This window comes from Grammomys surdaster, unplaced genomic scaffold (genome assembly GCF_004785775.1).
Source record: "Grammomys surdaster isolate TR1022 unplaced genomic scaffold, NIH_TR_1.0 125818, whole genome shotgun sequence".
Classification (NCBI taxonomy): domain Eukaryota; kingdom Metazoa; phylum Chordata; class Mammalia; order Rodentia; family Muridae; genus Grammomys; species Grammomys surdaster.
In genome coordinates this window covers 2,308,539-2,329,370 of record NW_021620648.1, presented here as the reverse complement: position 1 = coordinate 2,329,370, position 20,832 = coordinate 2,308,539, and the positions used below count along the sequence as shown (strand labels likewise).

General features: G+C 43.2%; 1 protein-coding gene across 2 annotated transcripts in view; it reads left to right on the top strand.

The window, feature by feature from the left end:
• Ano6 (anoctamin 6) overlaps positions 1 to 20,832 on the top strand; it is a 184,952-nt gene that overhangs the window by 20,810 nt on the left and 143,310 nt on the right. Inside the window, exon 2 of one of the 2 annotated variants that reach the window (XM_028789340.1) lies at positions 18,755 to 18,817. The exons of the other annotated variant lie outside the window; for it this stretch is intronic. Coding sequence (XP_028645173.1) covers positions 18,755 to 18,817 — 63 coding nt within the window. The remainder of the gene's footprint in view (positions 1 to 18,754; positions 18,818 to 20,832) is intronic. 2 annotated transcript variants of the gene reach the window in all.

Sequence of the window (20,832 nt, the reverse complement as noted above, 5' to 3'; positions counted from 1 at the left end):
AAGATGTAGGACTCTCACCTTCTCCTGCATCATGCCGGCCTGGACTTGACATGCTCTCACCTTGATGAAAATGGAGTGAATCGCCAGGCAGTGGTGGCGCATGCCTTTAATCCCAGCACTTGAGAGGCAGAGGCAGGTGGATTTCTGAGTTTGAGGCCAGCCTGGTCTACAGAGTGAGTTCCAGGACAGCCAGAACTATACAGAGAAACCCTGTCTTGAAAAAAAACAAAAAACAAAAACAAAATAAAACCAAATAAGCAAACAAAAAACAAACAAACAAACAAACAAAAAAGAAAATGGAGTGAACCTCTGCACCTGTAAGCCAGCCCCAGTTAAATGTTGTCCTTATAAGAGTTGCCTTGGTCATGGTGTCTGTTCAGAGCAGTAAAATCCTGACTAAGACAATTAGCCTGAAGGATTATGGGAGACAATCCTAAGACAGTGTTATGTCAGATCGATATTGTGTCAAGCTTACACTTCACTGCAGGTCACGTGTCAGCCAGAACCTTCTGAAGGGAAAAGTGTTGCTGGAGTCACAGCTGTTCTTCTAGTCAGGCGACGGCCTCGACGTGGTGTGTCACACCTCTCAGGCCCTCACTCCCTCTAAAAATCATCATAGTCTCTGCCAGCGGTGCCATGGAGGGCTTCTGGGGAAGATAAATGACAGGGTAGATGTCAACCTGCTTCGAAGCCCGTAATTGCAGGCTGATGTGGAAAACTGTCCCAACTGATGTGTGTTATCGTAGACCTGAGAGGCCCTGTCAGTACACTAACGTGGTTTGAACCAAAACTCAGTTTCCATTTCAAAGAAGCAGAACTCCAATATACATAATTAAAAAAAAGACCACTTTGTCTGTGAGAGCATTGTCCCACAGGGCATTTCCTCACCTTCTCATGCTCATGAAATATTCACAGATGGTTTCGGGTTGTACTCTGTTTGGTTTTTTTAGTAATCCTTCCGAGATATTTATTTCTTTGGATTACAGTCTGTCTTTTTTAATTTTGGTCTGTTAAATATTCTGAAAGTAATAGAGGTTTGCAAATTCAGAAAATACCTTTGAGAGTGTTAGAACTCTTCTCATTCCTGAATGTCCTGTTGAACAGCTGAAAACCAGTGTTTACGAGAACGGTTCCATTGGCAGGTCAAGTGGTTCTAAAGTATTTCAGCCCCTTTTTTCAAAGATTTATATTTTTACCCTCTGTGGGGCCAGGGATGGGTGGGTGGGGGACTGTGCAGGAGCAAGAGTGGGGGCGAGGTATGTCCAAACCCAAGAAGCCTGTTCCTGAGATTGGCAGGAGTAGGATTGCTCTCCCCTGCCCTAGACCTATGTGTCTTGGTAGTGTGTTTTGTGTCTCACCAGAGAAGGTCTTATAGGCTGGTAGCCAGATTAAATTTCCTCTCCCCTTATAAGGTCATGCCCAGAAGCACCTGGAATTCCTCTTATACAAATGAGGCATCCCCCCACTAAAATGAACTGTCTTACTGACACTGCCTTCAAAGAGTCTGTTCTCACCACCTGAGACCTCTCAGTCCCCAGCAGTTCCTGTTCCACTCAGGATCCCTACAGTGATCACTGAATGATTCTGCTGCTACAGGATATCTACCCCTGCGCAGCCCCTTCTCTTTTTAAGGCAAGGTAGTTCAGGCTGGTTTTGAACTTACTATGTAACTAAGGATGGCCTTGAACTCCTGACTTTTCTGTCTCCTCCTTTCAAGTTGTACTAATGTATCAAAGGGAGGCATTTAGAGATTGATACTCTAGCAATAGTGATAGGCTCTTCACCCATGGGTTCTTGGGCAGCTTTACGGTACAAGGCTTGGATTTTCTCCTGTCTGTGGGCCTTTAAATCAATGAGGATGTGGTTGGTTCCCTGCATAACTTTGCCACTATTACTGTAACAGCTATGTCTTGCAGGGTTGGCCATGACCATGCTTGTACTTGATGAGAGACCGCAAATGATCAAAACGAATCCTCTGTTCTCTAGTCCTTCTTCCTTGCTCATGCTCCTGCCATTTTTGATTATTCATTTAGTGTTTCAAACTTGTATTTCATTTGGGCTGTACCTTAGCTTCCTTTAATCACCATCTAAGCTTTCAGTCCTTGTTGCTTTGTGAGCTGAGCGCGGTGGCGCTGAACATGATGGTACCTGCCTGTGATGTCTACACTTAGGTGCCTGCCTGTGACATCTACACTTAGGAGTGGGAGAGGGTCAGAGATTAAAGATTTTCCTTAGCTACTCATTGAGTTTGAGGCCAGCCTGAATTATGGGAGATACTGTCTCAGACAAAACAAAACAAAACCAAAATATATTGTAATCTTGGAAAGTAGAGTTTGGGAGAACTTTCGTGGACCTTCCCTGGGGCTGGTAGTGTGGTGCACAGCTTTAATCCTAGCACCTGAGAGGCAGAGGCAGGAGAATCTCTGAGTATCAGATTAGCTTAGACCCCATCACAAACAAACAAACCCAGGGGTTTCCCTTGGGGTGAAGGACCCAGGGCATTTACTACCTCTGTCATTGCAGCCTGTAGGCAAACTCAGAAAGATCCTTTAGATCAATTCAGCAGATAGAAAGCTAACAGGAGTTTATATATCCAGAACCTAGAAACTTCTGTTTCCAGACTTTTGAAGTTAAAGACAATGCTTTGAATTAATTATTCCCGGAGACTGATATTGAGTTTGACTATAACAGGAGACAGTGTAAAGGGTTTAAGGAATTGTTTATGTGAGTAGTTTAATGGTGGCCAGAAAATTTGTAACACAAAAATCTACATTTCTGAAAATTAGAGCTTTTCAAGCAACCATTTCATGGTGAGTCACCATTGCCTCTTAGGCAGTGACCATATTGAAAATTTGGTGCCCAACAGGTTTCTCTTTCAACACTTATTTTATACCCTGAAGTTTTATTTATAGTCTGACATACTTAAGTGCCCATAACACTTTGAATTTGGGGGGGTCATTTATTCTTCTGTTGAGCCAAAACAATTCTCAGAGTTTTCTGAGGTTCAAAGCTATCCGTTTGGATGTGGAAGGCCAGTGTTCTGTGAGGTATTCTGGGTTTCTGCATGACCAAAATATCTGACAGGCAAGCCAGTGGATGAGAGGTTTCTCTTGGCTCATGGTTTCAGAGAAATTTCAGTTCTTCTGGTAGGGAGGGCATGGCAGCAGGCAGGGGTGACTCTCTCTTTCACCACGGGAGCAGAGGGTGAGGATAACCTTCAAGGGCTTGCTCCTAGTAGCCTGCTTCTAACGTTCTGCTCCTGAAGCTCCGCCACAGAACAGCACGAGAGGCTTCAAAACATGAGCCTGTGGGAGACACTGTAGATTTAAATCATAGCAAACATCTATTTTAGTTTTTGTACTTTGTTTCATTATATTGTATTTTGCACAGGACTATTTAGTCATCAGCATACTTACAAAGTAGACGTATGGATAAATGGCAACTCTGAGGAACAAATTAGCCAGGTTAGGATTTTTTTTACATCTTTATTTAATGGTCCTTTTGGAATTTGTGGAAACCATCACACAACAGGAGAATGCCACTGTTCATCACTCATTTTGTGTGTCGATGTCTCTGATTCTAACTTTCTCAAGGAGCAGAATTACCACTGAAGTTTTCTTGAATATTCTGGATGTAGAACGTGACATAGCGTTGTTTTAATAAGGGCTTATAGCACCTGTTTATTTTCAGACTGCACACCTTTCCTTGTTCGGTGGAACATGTCTGCTTTGTTAAGAGCAAGGTGTACATTAAGACCGTCACATGTCGGGTTGGGGGTGGGGAACCGTGGGTAATTCCAGCTGTTCAGTATCGATGTTCTTCAGTTACCCAATATCACATCTGTCACTGGAATAAACAGGAGTATTCAGAAGTGCCTAATGTCTGCCAACATTTGGTTTTAGAGTAAAATAAAGATTCTTCAACAGTCACTAGAGCAAGGGCACCAATAATCAGAAGGAATCCCGGCTTTCTACAGGGAAATAGTCTTTTTACAGCCGTTGGCAGTCTAACCACTGTGCATGTCCTCCCTGCTTTTCATGACATGTAGCTCTCTCCGCTGATTTTACTGATAGATGGAATCTAGTCCTAAGACAAGAATGGAGATCACAGAATTAAAAGATAATTTTTTTTACCTGATTTAATAATTTTTGGTTTGTTTGTTTTTCTGGTCTTCGATTCTCAGTTCTCCTGTTTCATACATCTTCAATCCTGGCATAAATGTACATTTTACTTAGTTTTTTACACATATAATGTTGGAGTATTTCTCTAGAGTAGATAGGACGACATCCCATCTTAGGAAAATAAATGTAGCTTTAATGATTTGCCTCATCATGAAGCTCCCGACTGGGCTCTCTCATGTGAAGTCAACAGGAGCCCAGACCTTGATTTTCAATCTCCCTCCAAGCCCTTGCTGCTATTAATCCCATTGTAGGCAGAGAAAATAAAATTCAGATCCTAAACATACAGAATTATTCATTGCTTGAAATAATTTGAGAGCTACGTTCCGCTGCCATTAATAACCATGATGTAAAATGGGAGTCCAGGGAAGAGACACAAAAGATTAAAACCTCCACGTGTTAGCCTTAGAGCTACACAAGTTGGAAGATACAAGATGTCATTAAGAACCCAGGTTTAAACGAATAACCTCATTCACCAGGACTTAAGGTCTCAAAGCAGGAAGATCTATAATTACGGTGTTCTGCCCAAGTTATATAAACGTATTAGGTTGCTTTGAGTCAGTTATTATTCTTGTTATTGCTTAATCACCGACATCCTAGCTCCCTTGTCAGTAAACTTTGGAGTTTGGATTAGATTGTATCTTTGAGAGTCCTCCCATTTGACTGTATATCGATACCACCCGTAAAGAGGCTAGGGCGTGTTGATTTATGCTTTAGATTTGCCAGAGCTCTTCCACAGGGTTCAGCTGTCTATAAAGATGAACACTGATAGATGTTGGAGAGAAAGAAGGCAATCAGGACAAACCTTTGTGCTATAGTTTGAAGAACCAGGGAGAGGAAGGTTCCTGGGGGAATTAAAAAACCTGAATTTGGGGGCTGGAGAGATGGCTCAGCGGTTAAGAGCACTGACTGCTCTTCCAGAGGTCCTGAGTTCAAATCCCAGCAACCACATGGTGGCTCACAACCATCCATAATGAGATTGGATGCCCTCTTCTGGTGTGTCTGAAGACAGCGACAGTGTACTCATAAATAAAATAAAAAATTAAAAAATAAATAAATAATGGTAATTAATTTAAAAAAAAAAAACCTGAATTTGTGATACAGTCATGTATACCTTCTGCAGGTGACCCAAGAAAGGTTGGGGTTGGAGATGTCAGTCATTATTTTCAGGGGAGGAAGCATAGTTACCCCTCTCTGTATCTGCGGGGTCTCCATTCTTACATTCAACCAAGTATCGGAGAAAAGCTGTCTGTGACCCAAGTGTGTCCCCCCTTCCGTCATTATTCAGAAGCAACCCAACCCCGCAGCTGTTTACATAGCCTTTCAGTCGCAGTGGCTGTCAGCAGGCTCCAAATTTACAGTGAAGAGATTTGATAGGTCATCTGCAAACGCCACGTGAAGTCAAATCAGGGACTTGAGCGTCAATAGAGTTGCTAGGTGATATCTGACTGCTCAGATCCATGGCTTTGGTTCAGTGAAGACCATCTTTCCTGTGCCCTCACTGACCAGAGACTCTAGACCAGCAAACAAGAGAAGCTGGATGTTTTGACTCCATTTTCCTCCTCCCATGATCTCTGGGGAAACTTGGGAAGGGTTTATTTTTTTTCTTGAGTCCTTCTTAGTGTGTGTTGTGGCAGTATACTGAGAACCATAGAGATCACTAAGAAAAGAAGGGAGTTTATCTTGTGGCAGGAGATCTACACCCAGCCCAATTTCTCCCCTTCACTGGCCTTTGACTAATAATGGCCTTTTGTAGTTGACTAAGAGCATGCTTAGCCTTAGATTATAATTATGGTATACACAGAAATATGGAATAATATGACCTGATTAATACAAACTGGAACACACAGACCTGAGTTGAGCTTTGTTTCGCTCAGTCCCCATAAGATGGGTTATAATTATACTAATAATGCTGATGGTGATTGATTATAAGAATATCGCAGTGTGATTATAAGAATATCGAAGTGAGCCAGTCCACACAGTAAGAACCGTGTGCTGGGCTCTTTTCTGGGTCCGCTTCTCAGTGATTCCTCACAAGGGTCTTGGTGGGTGGCTACCACTGTGATCTCTTTTCAAAGTCAGAAAGGCTGAGGCACTGATCGGGTAATTTGCCAAGATTACATAACTTAAGAAGAGCCAATCTGGCTAATCTGACATTTGAACCTAGGACCTCTGGTTTCTGAGTCCATGCTGGTTACCACTGGACCTTTCCCAACTGGGAGTGGGCAGCGGGCTGCAGGTTTTATAGGTACTAGCTACTGTTTTTTTAGAACTATTGAACATATATATTTGTGTTTGTATATGCATATGTACATGTATATGTTAGAACTACTGAATGTATATGTATGTATATGCATGAATATGGAGATATATATCACAGGTATACATATATCCATTTAGTAGTTATTTGTTTAAAAATGTAACTTTTTATGAAAAATACATTTATTTATTTAGGCATGGATATATGCTTGCCACAATGTACACATGCGGAGGTCAGAGTACAGCCTTTGGGAGTGGGTCCTGTTTCCACCCTGAGGTTCCTGGGGAACAAACTCAAGTAATCAGATTTGTCAGCTAGGTGGTCTGCTCATTGAGCATGTGTCTCTCCAGGCCTTGATTTTAGAAAAGCAATGTAAATATATTATTATTGTATTTTTGTTTGTCTTTTGTTTATTTATTTATTTTTCCTGAGACAGGGCCCCATATAGCTCAGGCTGGCCTCGAACTCCTGCCTCTCCCTCGCCTCCACCTCCTGAGACCTAGGACTACAGGTATTTGCTTCCACATCCAGATAATTCTGCTTCTTATCAAATGTTTATCACACTTTGATAGAGACTGTAATATTTAACCTTTTTACTAGAAGACCTATGGTTAAACAAATTATGAAAAACTCCCCAAATTGCAAATGAAAACCTAAGAGCTACTGACTAGCTAGTAATGAGGTAGAAACCTGGATTGTACACATGGTATATTTGAATGCCTGAAAGTGGAGATTCCTGCTGCCGGTGTTTTATTATGTGTTACCTTTGAATGGCAGGTTGTGAAGCAATCATGTTTTTAAAATAATGGTTCAAGATTTGACATAACATTTGACTTTCATATTTTATAATTGGAAATAAGCTAGATTTTACTTAAAACTCTTCCATATAAGAAGTACCTCTTATATCTGTGAATTCTATCAAATCAAACCACCAGTATTTTAACATGTTCAGATTGTCAAAATGTCTATTTATTAAAGAATTCTTTATGGGCACCTGTTTCCTGTAATTTATACATACCATCCCATCTCTTACCTTCCTTCTCTTTTTTATCCTTATTTTGCATGTTTAATCTGCTGGTCACCTGTAACCCTGGTCACCTTTCCACTTAGAGACCAGTGCTCGCTGCAGCAGCTTTGTCTTCTGCCTTGAGCATCTTTCCTCCAGGAAAAACAGGGCTATGATGGAGGAGGTTGTCATGGCCACTGCACCTTGGATGTTTTATCTGTAAAGGAGAGATACCTTGGAATCACAGGCTTCTTAGTTTGGGAAGATCCATTCTGAACAGAACAGCAGACCCAGTCAGGTGGTGGTGCATGCCTGTAAACCCCACATTGGAAGGCTGAGACAGGAGAACCATGAGTTTGGAGCTAGTCTGGGTTTTTGAGATAGGGTCTTAAAAACACAAAAGCAAAACAAACCACGGAGAAACAAATCCGAAACTGAGAATCCCCATCAGTTGAGACTATAATGAAGCAAATAGGGTGAGCCCAGACCAGGTGACTTGATGGCAGTGTTTGTTAAGAGGCGATACTGGGATCGAGATAGTCCTGGATGACTCCATCTGTCCCTGTGTGTTTCTTATTGTGATCCCAATGTTATCACGGGTCAGTTTATGATCATGGTGTCATAAAGTTGATAGTGTACCTGACATGTGTGTGCATGCACGCTTGTGCCTGTACACACATGCACACACATACCAAAGATAAAGGATTACCATGTACTATATCCCTAGCCTCATAAAACACCAGAGCAGTGGTCATTTCAGACTCTGGACCACATTTTCCTAAGGCATTTTGGATAATTTATTTTCATATCTGTCTGTCTGTTGTTGCATGGTTACCTCAGATAGGCTGTGTTTTTCCATTTATTTGGTTGTTACTTCTGTTAATCATTACAGAATCTTATTATGACTGCCTGCATATAAATCAAGAAAAACAAATTTGATTTCTAGCATTCTAATGTAGTAAAGCAGATTTGTGAGTCTAGGAAGTTTGCTCTGTCAGTGTAAGGAACGGAGAGAAAATAAATGTGGGTGCAAATGCTAGATGTTATAATCGTCTTTTGACCCCAACCGCCCTTTAAATAGCCCAAGTAATGACTGTTTGATATTTATTATTAAGCATATTAAATCTCTTGATTAATTGAAGCATTTAATCCTCATTTTTTTTTGTCCCATGTAGCAGTGAAAATAGATTGTTCTATTATCATTCTTGCTAGGAAATTTATAAAATTATTCATAAATGCATTTTAAACAGGAGATATATTCAGATATTACTGGGTGCGCGGAACAGAAAACATTTCACATTTGAATGGCAGGCACATGATTATAAATTCCTTTCCTACTAAATATTAATCATTGACTCCATATGGCTGGTGGCTACAGCTCTGAGAGGTCGCCCAGAGATGTAAATTCCTACCCCACCGTGAACTATATGTGATTACTTTGCTGTTTAAAATTAACTGACTAACCTCCAAATTATTAAAAAAAAAAAAACAAAACCAAAAAACATTCTTTTTGAGAAATCCAAGGGCAGGACAGGCTCGAGAGGGTCACGATTCCGTTTCTCCTCTTAGTGGGCTTTTCTCCTTCCTCGGTTCGGCTCCACTGACTTTATTCAAACTGAATTTGTGCCCTGTCTGCCCTGACTCTCCAATGCCTGCTCTCCAGGGACAATGCTGTGCACAGCCCTCCTCTAGGGTGCATCCTGACTCCCCGTCTGTTCTCCTTCCCGTGACCCGAGGCCTGGATAGGCATTTGGTGACTGACTGCTCTGCTCACAGTGCAGCCCATTGCCTTTGCTCCTTCAGTAACACCTGGAGGGTCACATCCCCTCTGGTTCCCCCTCTCCCTTTGAAAGGCATCCACTGTCCACTCACAGTGTTCCATTTCCTCTTCCCCCTACTTCCTCTTTGTGCTGAGGAATGCCAGATCCCTTAAATTCTGCCTTCTCTGGTTTCTTGGCTAGGCTCCTGGCTCGCTTCCAGCAACCACTGGTTTCTAGGCCCGCAGTGGGACTGCATCTTGGTTTGCATTTTATTTTTCTGACCTAGTCTTCCCAAATGCACCCTTCTCCATTCTGTCTTCAGATTTATCTGTCCAGAGCAAGTATATGAAGTGTCACCCTCCAGGTCTTTCGTGAGAACAATGGACCGTCCTGAGAAGTGAACAGACCTGTGTGGGAGAATGACACCAGCAAGAGCTCACATCCCAGGGTTGTTAGTGTGCTAATCAGGATCCCAAAGGGTCATCTCTCAGAAAACTAGAAAAATAAATTAATTTTTTTTCTGTAAATCACACAAGTGAAGAAGAAAAAAAGAAATGAAGTTTTGAAATGAAAACACTGTTGAAGTCTGCTTGACTCAGCTGCGTCTGAGTTGTGGGGTCTTAGTGCCCTCATCTACTGTGATGGTTTATGTGTGCTCGGCCCAGGGAGTGGCACTATTAGGAAGTATGACCTTGTTAGAATAGGTGTGTCACTGTGCGTATGGGCTTTAAGACCTTCATACTGGCTGCTTGGAAGTTAGTATTCTGCTAGCAGCCTTCAGATGAAGAGGTAGAACTCTCAGCTCCTCCTGTACCATGCCTGCCTGGATGCTGCCGTGTTCCTGCCTTGATGATAATAGACTGAACCTCTGACCCTGTAAACCAGCCCCAATGAAATGTTGTCCTTATAAGAGTTGCCTTGGTAATGGTGTCTGTTCACAGAAGTAAAACCATAGCTGTCTTTCAAAAGGATCACAATTAATAACAGTCATTAAACAATTTCATGTTCAGCACAGGGTCTGGTACATAGTAAACATAAGACATTTTAGCAAAATTGAAACACAACTAGTCACATATGGGGGCAGGCATACATGTTTATAAAGTACATAGAAATGAAAGGCCGGCACTAGCGCTCATCTGTGTACCGTGAGGTCGTGATTGTTTATTTATTCTTTCCCTTACTTTACTAAGTTAAAACTAGAAGCAGGAAAGCCATCTTCCAGAGGAGAAAGCCACATTCCCGTATGTTTTATGCCATGCTTCTCTTGTTTTCTCTCTCTTTAACAGTCAGCTCTCAGCTCCCGAACCTTCTGACTGACTTTTGAAGTACCATGGTCCTTGTTCACATGACTCCTGACCGCCCTTGCTGTCCATCCTTGTGTCTAGGTTATCACCCTTGCTCTTTTAAGATTTACCTCGACATCACTTGGCCCATCAGGTTGAGCATTAGGGACATGTGTATTAAAAGTGTCTGATTTGTGTTTGTTCACCTCAGTGGAGTGCTTTCCTCCTGAGTGGGGATTTTACTGGAAGCTGAAAATCGATCATGATTTAGTTGCTGACCACGCCCTCCATGTCGCTGACAGTCCTTACAGAGGGAGAGGGGGCCATGTGACTTCGAGAGGGTGGTAAGTGCTGTGGGGTCTCTCGTACGTGGGCCTACTGAAGAAGACAAGGAAATGGTGCCTTTTGGAGGAGGGGCTTGAGAGGGTGTAAGTGTTGCATTATTTCTGTTCAATAGGGTATTTAAAGCACTGACTAGCTGTTTCCTGAACAGATAATAGAACAGCAAGCAGATGTTCCCAGCAGGGTTGCAGGGAACCAAGGCAGGCCGTGGGAGAATGGGATGGCATCCAGAACATGAGGGGCTGACCTTGAGGTGGGTTCTTCTTGGTGCTTGGCATGTGTCAGTGGTCCAGAAATGTTCAGACTGCACAGTATTCTTCCTCTCAGTGAGCTTAGGGGTTTGGAGTTCTCACAGGTTCTAGACAGTACTCATTCTGTGTTTCTGCTTTTAAGATTTTTTTTTTTTAGGGAAAAGGGTTTTGGATTTTACCAGATTCTGCTAAAGGATTGTGTGTGAAAAGCCAAGAGCCATAGTTTTTGAAAAAACAAAATGAAACACACATACACACACACACACACACACACACACACACAGGAAATGGATGAGGACAGGAGCAGAGCACACAAAAGGCTTGAAGATGCATTGGCTCCAGCTGAGCTTGGCAGGGATGCCTTTGGGGCCCACAAGGCAGGCCCTCACCTGCTAGAACATCTTCTTCTGGAAGCTGACTCCAAATACCCTTTCCAGACCCTCCAGGCAGACTGGTTTCTCCCTCTTTCCTTGCTCCAAATAAGCCATTGCATCCTTCTCTGACACTTCTCTAGGGCAAGAAACATGGGGTTGAAAGACTGGAGAGAGAATGGAAGTCCTGCATGCTTTATTCTGAGGTAAGGAGAGCAGGCGAGCAGGTACTACAAGCATAGGGTTCCATGGTGCCCATTTTCTAATAGTAAAGACGGAATCAGCATGACCTGAACCTCTGAGAGGCAGAGCAGGTCCATTCCTTCATACCCAGCAGCCCATAGAGAGATGCTGAACTGCCCAGCCCAGATTCCTTGCTCTCAGTGCAGACATAGTAACCCTCTGGATGCCTTTGTTCTAGGATAGACGTTCTCAACCTATGGGCCAGGACCCCTTGGGGAGTCATATATCAGTTATCCTGCATATCATATGATTACATTATAATTCATAACAGCTACAAAATTACTGTTGTGAAATAGCAATGGAAATAATTTTATGGTGGGAGCTTACCGTCACATGAGGAGCTGTATTGAAGGGTCACAGCCTTAGGAAGGTTGAGAATCACTGTTCTACAACATGATAGACCACAGCAAAGTTATTCGTATTTTCTCTTCCACCAGGCAAGCGTGGCTTATTGCTGACGTGCATGCTTATGAATTTGAGCTCCCCAAATCCTAAGGTGTCGAGTTCAGCTTGTGTAGTTTATTGTGCACAAAGGAAATTCTCAACAGCTGATGATTCTCTGGTATTCTTGGCTTAGTGAGGCAGAGTGTGTTTTTATGGGAAGAAGGTTGATCTTAGCAAAGATAGGAGGAGCTGCCTTTCCCCCAGGAGGGTTTGGTTCAGTGTTGATCTGATGCAACTTGTGATGCTGTCAGCTTGTCAAACAACGTGGGTAACTTCAAGTCTGCGTGTAGATCAATGGTCATGGGACAGACACAGTGCCCATTGTTGGTCACGCCGGATGTCTGGGTTGTCTGGGGAGCACCACTGTCAGTCAGAATCAGGTTCTTTCCAAAGCTTAGGAGCTAGCCGGACAGTGTGTTCATCCCTGCCATGGTAACAGACTTTTCAGAGGACTCCGAGGACCCGCTGCAGTTAAAGGAATGCAAGATTTCAAAACAGGACTATCTAAAAAGGAAGTGCCAGCGTCTTGATGGTTTCTCTGGTATATGAGGTCACTGACCCGTAGTGATGAATGGGTTTCTAATACAGAGGAACAAAGAGTAGGAAAATTCTTGTGAACTTTATTACAAAGACTTCACTGGGGTCAGTGAGAAAGTATGTAGAACATTCCCTGTGCTTCTATCATAGCGCCTGCTAACACTAACACTTTTAGCATCTCACTGTTGCATGGTTTTATGTTTTTTTTTTTTTTCTCCACTGCATTTGAACTGGAAATGGAAGGAAGTTCATGGTATGGCTTGATCACCTGTTGAGAATGGGCTCAGAACTTTCCGTCCTGTTAAATATTCAGGAGGGAAGCATGACTGTCCCCATTTGTGGGGTCACTAAGACAGGAGCATTTCCACAGCATGCATGATCATAGCATCCCTTTCTGTGTGACACCTGCCTGAGCTTGTGTGACTCTGATCACCTTGCTTCTAGTTCATCCACAGTGGTGAATCTGGTGTTCCCTCAGGTCATCTCCACATTTTGTCACAGGTTCCTGAAGACATTCACAGTCTCGTGAGAACTGTTCCGGATCCAGTCAGTCACTTGTATGTCCAGAGTAACCCCATCAGTTGTGACGCTCAGGCTGGCTGAGGCAGGCTCAGGGGTGCAACAGGTCTGAGCTGCGTGATTTCTGCCTTAGAGAGAAAGAAAAATGAAATCAAGAAAAACATTTCATTATAATAAAGATAAAAGTCTTAACTCACATGGTGAGACTTTAGACCATCACAGGGAAGGCAAGCACAAAAGAGTGGTAGGCTGTGTAAATAGTCCAACAGTGACCTGACTTAGATGGAGATTTACCTGCTGCTGATAAGCCTTCAGTATCTGCTGTACCACACCCCTTTTTATTTGCAAGTGTTGACTATGTGAGCTGTTCTAGAGAATTTGGAAACCATGGAAAACTGCAACAAACAAGCAACAAAGAGGCTGGAAAACCCACAACAAACAAGCTCACTTATAACATTACCTCCCAAACGCAAGCCCTGAAGGGAAGTTTGTAGCATTTGTAGGGTTTGTATGCGGTTCAGACATAGTCTCTTTTTCACTTGCCTTGCTGATAAGCATGCCTTCCTCTCACTGTGTTTCTTTCATTGTGGTAATATGTACATAAAATTTATCATTGTAACCATTTTCTAATTTCCCTAGCACTAAGCATACTCAGTTGCTCAACCATCACCGTTATTCCTTTCTAGAACTTTTCATTATCCGTATTCTATACCTGTAAAAAACATATCACCAATCACACTAAATAGCTGAGTCATATTCTGTCACACACATTTACTGTATCCTGTTTACCTACAGACACATAATTGATTCTTCTTTTGTCCTCACTGCCACACTTTATGTCTAAGGGAGAAACAAAATGTGGTACGGGGGTTGGGGCTGGGGAGGCGATGGCTCATCTGTGAAGGGCAATGGCCGCTTTTGTAAGGGAGCTGGGTTGGGTTCCAAGCACCCACATGGCGGCTGACAACTCAGTTTCTACGGGTCTGCTGCCCTCTTCTGGCCCCCTTGGGTACCTGGCATGCATATGATGCACAGATATGTAGGTAAAACATCTCTGTAAATATAAAACTAAAAATTAATAATATTAAAAGCATTAAAAAATATGGTGCGTGTTCTACAAGACTTTCGAACTCCAGGAGGCAGTGGCCAGCCTGAGTCCTGAGGCGGTGTCAGCACAGGGTCTATGGGGTCTTATAAACAAGGGAAATTTGACATGAAGTTTCATTGATGAAGTCATTCATTGATTATTATAAATCACACGCCTTGGCTTTTTCATTTCATAACCAATTATGATTGTGAGCTGTCAGTATAAATCTGAGGCCACATTTCATGTTTTGCCTTTGTTTTCTCCCTACAGGAATTCTTGTCATATTTTTTTCTTTTTGGGTTTTTTTTTTTCTTTCTGCCACTGTGTAGCTCTGTTTGGCCTCAAAGTTACCCTCCTCCTGCCTCCGTGTTCCAATTGCCGACACTGTAGGTGTTGTCTCTTGGTTCTTTGTACAGTGGTATTAATTTTCAGTGTTAACGGTGTGTCTGGACTGGCTGGTGTCTGGAGTAGTCCCATCACTCTGGTGTGTGTAATCCACATTCTCTTTGGCCCCGCCCATGTGCTGTGGCGTGTTCTCTGCATCTCAGCGGCTCCTTTAATTGGAAAGTTTCTGTTAACTCTGGGTAAAATGGTCAAGGACATCTTACTCGGCTCATTTAATTGCTTTCGATTTAAAAAAGTAATACACAGCCTGGTGATAGAGTAACTACAGGGACCTGTCTTTGACTGAACAGGACGGTTTTTTAGACAGAGTGTCAGTGTGGGGAGTCGAGATCTGACATGCTCTCGATATACTCATTTCTTGATATATTCATTTCATGCTAGCTGAAAGATCATGTTTAGAAGTTAAAACGTACCTCTCAACACCCGTGCATATTTGTGTTAGTGTACACGCATTTTTAAAATATATAACTAATCCTCCCTTCGAGGCCAAATTCACAGAGCAAAAAAAGTGTGGAAATGTAGGTTACGGGCAAGCCACTTGCCTGACATGTGGAAGGCCGTCAGCGGGATCCCCAGTGTTGCACACTTGTGGGATGTTGGCATAGCTGAATTAGACATGGTGACATCATCTTCACTTCTGCATAATGACTAACCACAGGACCAGGGGCTGTGACAGCGGGACTTAGAGAGAGGGCCTGGGATTCTGTCTGAGGCTGTGAGCCCTGTGTCAAGTGTTGAGCAGCTGGAAAAGTTCCAGGTTTAAATTCTAGACAATATCCGGTCATTCAAATTGCAAAGCCTTTCACAGCGTTATCAACCCTTTCCTTTGAGAATGGAAGGAATGAGTCCTCACTTCTTGTTAGGTTTTTTTTTTTATGTTGACAATTCCATCCTTAATTAAAAAAAAAAGCATCGGCGTTTTCATTATGAAATGGCTTTCCTGAGTTTACAGCTGGAACCACTGAATTTAGTTATTTAAAACTTGCTGACGTTACCCTATGCAGTTACCTTTATGTAAAAGAAACCGTAAATTGACTCGGGGCATTCAGAGTTGGCAATTTCCATTTGCTTACATGTCACAGGAGACTGTGAGAGTCAGGATGAGCCACAGAAGAGTCTCACTGAGTCTCAGGGGTCCACTGCCCCCCGCAACCACGGGGAAAGTGTCACGTATTCACTGCCCCGAAGCCAGGAAGAGTCAATTGAGTCTGCCTTTTCTTCAGTTGTTGTAGGTTGCTATGGCAACCATAAGAGCATCCCAGAACAGATGTTTCTTTTCATGAAGCCCTGGAAGGCCTAGGTCAAGGTGTCAGCACTCCCTGTCCCTCCAGGTCAGCTTCCCTGCTGGCACACAGCTGCCCTTTCTTGTGTCCCTGTATGGGTTTCCTCAGTGTGCACTCAGGCACCTGGCATCTCTTCTGCAGCAAAAATTCTTCTAACTGGATTAGGGGCCACCCTAGTAGCCTTATGCTAATTAACATAATCATTTCTTTAAAGGCTGTGTCTTCAAATAGTCATCTTCAAAGGAGCTAGGTGTTCAGACTTGGACACAGGGATTACGAGGAGTCGCATTCCCTAGCCCTCTGTTTAAAACAGAGTTGTTTTGTTTGCATGTGGGGAGATTAATATAAAGAAGAACCCTAAAATAGCACTCCACCAAGTTCGTGTCTGTTATTACAGGAGAAGGGGGACAGGTAGAGAAGAAGATAGTTCAGACTACTGTGAAGGATATCAAAGGAAGAACATTCTCTCTCCGAGTGCTCTCCTGCCAAGTAACTATCTCCTCTGACATTTGCACTTTGTATTCTTTCTATGGAGGCGGACTGCAGTTTTCTCCATGTGTTTAAGTGTCATAGGGAGGCATCTATGCACTGACTGGCCTGAGATACTATGTAGCAATCCATCAAGTAAGATTGTGTGTGCTCCTGAAATACTATGTAGCAATCCATCAAGTTAGTGTGTGTGTGTGTGTGTGTGTGTGCCTGCCTGAAATACTATGTAGCAATCCATCAAGTAAGTGTGTGTGTGTGCCTAAAATACTATGTAGCAATCCATCAAGTAAGTGTGTGTGTCTGTGTGTCTGTGTGTGTGCACGATGTTTCAGTTTGGCCATTAGTGGACTTTCTGGCTGTTTCCAGAGCCACCCCCACTCCAACTCCCAAAGAGGATAGCTGGATTCCCATTAAAGTCTAAGATGGAAAGAACCACTTAATAAAGGCAGTAGACCTCTGCTTTTGGTGAAAACAGTCTTTGTCTTCGCTTCCTGTTTATTGTTGGCTAGTGCTGAGTGAAAAATCTTCCAGCCTCTTGGAAGAGGCCCACGCTGTGCAGGGAGGGGTTTTCCTTGGCCACTGAGGTCATCTCAACCCTCAGCCATGCTCAGGAATAGGGGTCTGTCTGAGTCATTAATTCGTAGGAGTGCCCACTTTCAGTAAAACAGTCTTTCTTTTATGGACAGCTGTGGCATATGACACCTTTCTGCCTGGCCCTAGTCTGGCAAGGTGGCAAGGGGCAGCTTCTAGTGGAATGTGAGCAGTCTTAACCTCTCATCAAAGACCTCAGTGTAGGTCAGGAGGGCCAGCAACTCCTGAGGTTGGCAGGTCCCATAAGCCAACCGCTGTGGCTTGGACACTAAGGGTGGAAACCTGCTCTGCTTGACCCGAGTTTCCCACTCCAGCCTCTGAACCGTAGGCCTCACCTGCCATTATTTTATAAACCGTGCCACGGTGGTGTCGATGCTCTTTTGGTTTCTGGAAATGGAAGGCTGCCACTCCGAGGTTTTCTTTTTTTTCAGGCCCTTGGGGAGTTCATTTCCATCTGGGACTTCTAAAACACACGGGCAGTGTCTTACCCAGCTGGGAGAAGGTCTGGCAGAGAAGAATAGCTCTCTCTCTCTCTTTCTCTCTCTCTCTCTCTCTCTCTCTCTCTCTCTCTCTCTCTCTCTCTCTCTCTCTCTCTCTCTGTATTTTCTGGATCTTTAGCTTCCCCTGCACTTCCAAGGAGGCCCAGAGATAGCTTGTGTGTCCATGTTAGTGTTTCTGAGGCTCTGATTTATGACGCTATGGACATGTTGTGCATATGGGCTTCGGTGCAGGAAACGTGTAATTCAGCAAAGATTTAAAGGGCTGTCTGCAGTGTTTCTAATTACTGTTTGTTTGCTTCACCAGTGCCTAATAAGTGGATTTAAGTAACCTCAGGAGTGAGGACCGCAATGCTCATGTTACAGGCAATCATGCAAATCAGATTCTAACCGAGAGTTGCAGAGAACACACTGTGGAGTCATTGTTAGAGAAGTATGCCATTGGATTTTAAATTTAGAACAAGAGCAGTTTGGAACTTCCCCACCTGTCATGCACTGACGTGAAGGACATGCTCACCTGAAATCAACTACTGTGTGCAGACCATGTATAAGTCACCAGCGGCCTCTGGCTTCTGGCTGTTTTTAGTTTACATGGGAATGAGGGAGGGAGAGACTTACCGGCTTCTCTTCCCTCCCTTCTCCCATCCACCATTGCCTGTATAGGAACCGGAAATGCAGGTCTGGAACAGTGGGCGTCAACCTTGGGTACAGCTTGGCACCAGCCTAGGAATTTTCAGATGCCTGGGAACTGATCCCCACCCTGAGGTGCTGGTTTAATTGTCTCGGATCCAGTCTACACCGGGCTTTTAAGAAGGTCTCAGAAGAATTCTTATATACTAAGGTTAAAATGTCAGGGATTTGAGAGATTCCTTTGTGAGAGAAATCTCAGCCCTGGTTTTGGAGAAACAAGGAGGCCCATCCACCAAGTAAAACCACATTCCTGGATGAGAGAAACAGGATTTCTGAAAAGCTCCGGGGCCGCTCTGATGTGCAGCAAGAGTCTGGCCAACTGACTAACTAACCTAACCATGTTCTAACCTAAGGAAAATGGAGACTCATAAAGGTTAGAATGGCTCGGTCAAGGTCAGACGGCTTGTTGCAGAGTCAGGCCTGGGACTCAGGTCTGATGCCTCTTCTGGGTTTTCTGTTGTCCAACACTGGCTGTTTTGTTTGTTTATTGTATTTATTGATACCTCCTCATCCTTCAGGTGATGTTCCTGACTCCAGGAGACCTTTTCTGGCTCCTCATACTACTCTACCATCCGGTCTGGGTAAGATCCCCCTGGTTGTGTTTGAAGAGCACTTGTGTGTAGGTTTCCCCTCACGTGGCCGGTTCTGGAGACAAGCCCATAACGTTCTTGTGTGTTGTGTAACATGATGGCATGTGTTTGTTAGGTCCTAGGCACCATTTGTTGAATTGCACTTCTGTAACTTTCAGTCCACATGGGGGGGGGGGGGCAAAAAATAATCAGATGCTGTATACTACCACTAACAGCTAAGTGTGTTTCCTGTGGCCTACTGCATTATGGGTCAGGCTCCCATTGGGGAAAATTTGGCAAGGCAATGTTAATCGTAGTATAAATGAGAACAACATTTTGGTGACCTTGCATGTTGCTCAGGGTGCTTTGAGTAGCGTGCTGCAGTCAGGGTGCTGGCGTGACGAGGGGGAGCCTGTGACCTCTCAGCAGACCGAATGTTGTCTGATGGAAATAGTGTTTCATGGATCTGTGCTTTAAGTCGTCTTTGTGTTCCTGCTGAAGATGTCACTCTGATCGGTCACAAGGCAAATAGCTGAGCTAAATGTTGTGTCTTCGTAGATGGACGTGTTCTTAAATGACAAAATCAATGTATTTTCCTCTGTCCTCCTGGATATTTAAAATCATGGTTTTCACGGGGAAAGTGTTAAAAGCTCTGCGTGTTGTGTTTCCTGGTTGTGGCTTTGTAGCCTGTAGGTGACGGTGAGGCTCGGTGTTGATATCGTACAAAGAAATGGTTGTCGTGGGTGGAAGATTCAGAGCTGAACTTCCTCGGAATCGGGACCGCTAACTGGGCAGCGTTGTGGGTAGATCCTAGGATGTTAAGGTATTGAGAACAATGGCCAACGTGCATAGAACTATTTTGCAGTCTATATAACACGTGTCACAGATTTGTTGCTAGCAAGGACTGTCACGTCCCTGGGGTGTGTGGAATCAAAACCATCACACATGGGGGAAAGAAAATATTTTTGTTCAATTGTTTTCTGAGACCGATTGTCGTGTCACTATGTCTGAAGGATGTCCATGCCTCTGCAGTACTAGATCGACCATGCTGTCCCACCTAGCTCCAACTATAAAACATTTCCACTGTAATTCATTTTACTGTGTTGTACAAAATGTATTTTTTGTCACTTTTAAAACAAAAACCTCAAGAAAAATTTCTACCAGATTTTTTTTTTTTTTTTTTACATTTTTGGATGAAAAATTTAACAGGCCAGAAAAAGCCTATTGGTAACTGTTGCTGTCTGAACTTCAGAGGCATGGAATAAATATTTTATTCTAGAATAAAAAGGAAGAGAAAAAATACTGTTCTAAGCTTATAAGAAACATAGTTTCTACTGACATCACACCAATGACCATGTGTAACTGCGTTGCCATTTAGGACTCAGGTTTACAAGTACACACACACACACACACACACGAACAGAACTGGAATTTGAACCCAAGTCTTTCTGATTTCTAACTCCTGAGTCTTTGGCCCTGTGTTGAGGTCTCCAAATGAGACTACTTACTAACTTTGAGCATTTGAAAGAAGAACACTTGCCTCAGCGTCTTAGAACTTCTGCTAAGCAGTTGGTAAGCTGATGAGAAGATGACTGTTTGGAAAGCGTGGAGAAAAGGGAACACATGCATACCTCCATGGGGATGTGAATTGTCAAGCTGTGAGGAAAATCAGCGTGGTGCTTCAAGGAAAAATTAGAGTAGAACTTCCGCACTATCAGACATTGCTAGCATATACCCAGAGGAAATGAACTCAAGATCTGCATCTCCGTGTGCATTGAAGCATTATTTGCAGTAGCTTAAATATGGAAATACCTGTCTGTTGATGATAAATGGGTAAAGAAATTATGGGATATCTATGCATGTGTGCATGCCTGTGTATATATGTACATGCCTGTGGCTATTATGAGATATGTGTGTGTGTGTGTGTATACATGCCTATGAGTATTATGAGATATGTATATGTGTATATACATGCCTATGAGTATTATGGGATATATGTGTGTGTGTGTACATGCCTGAGTATTATG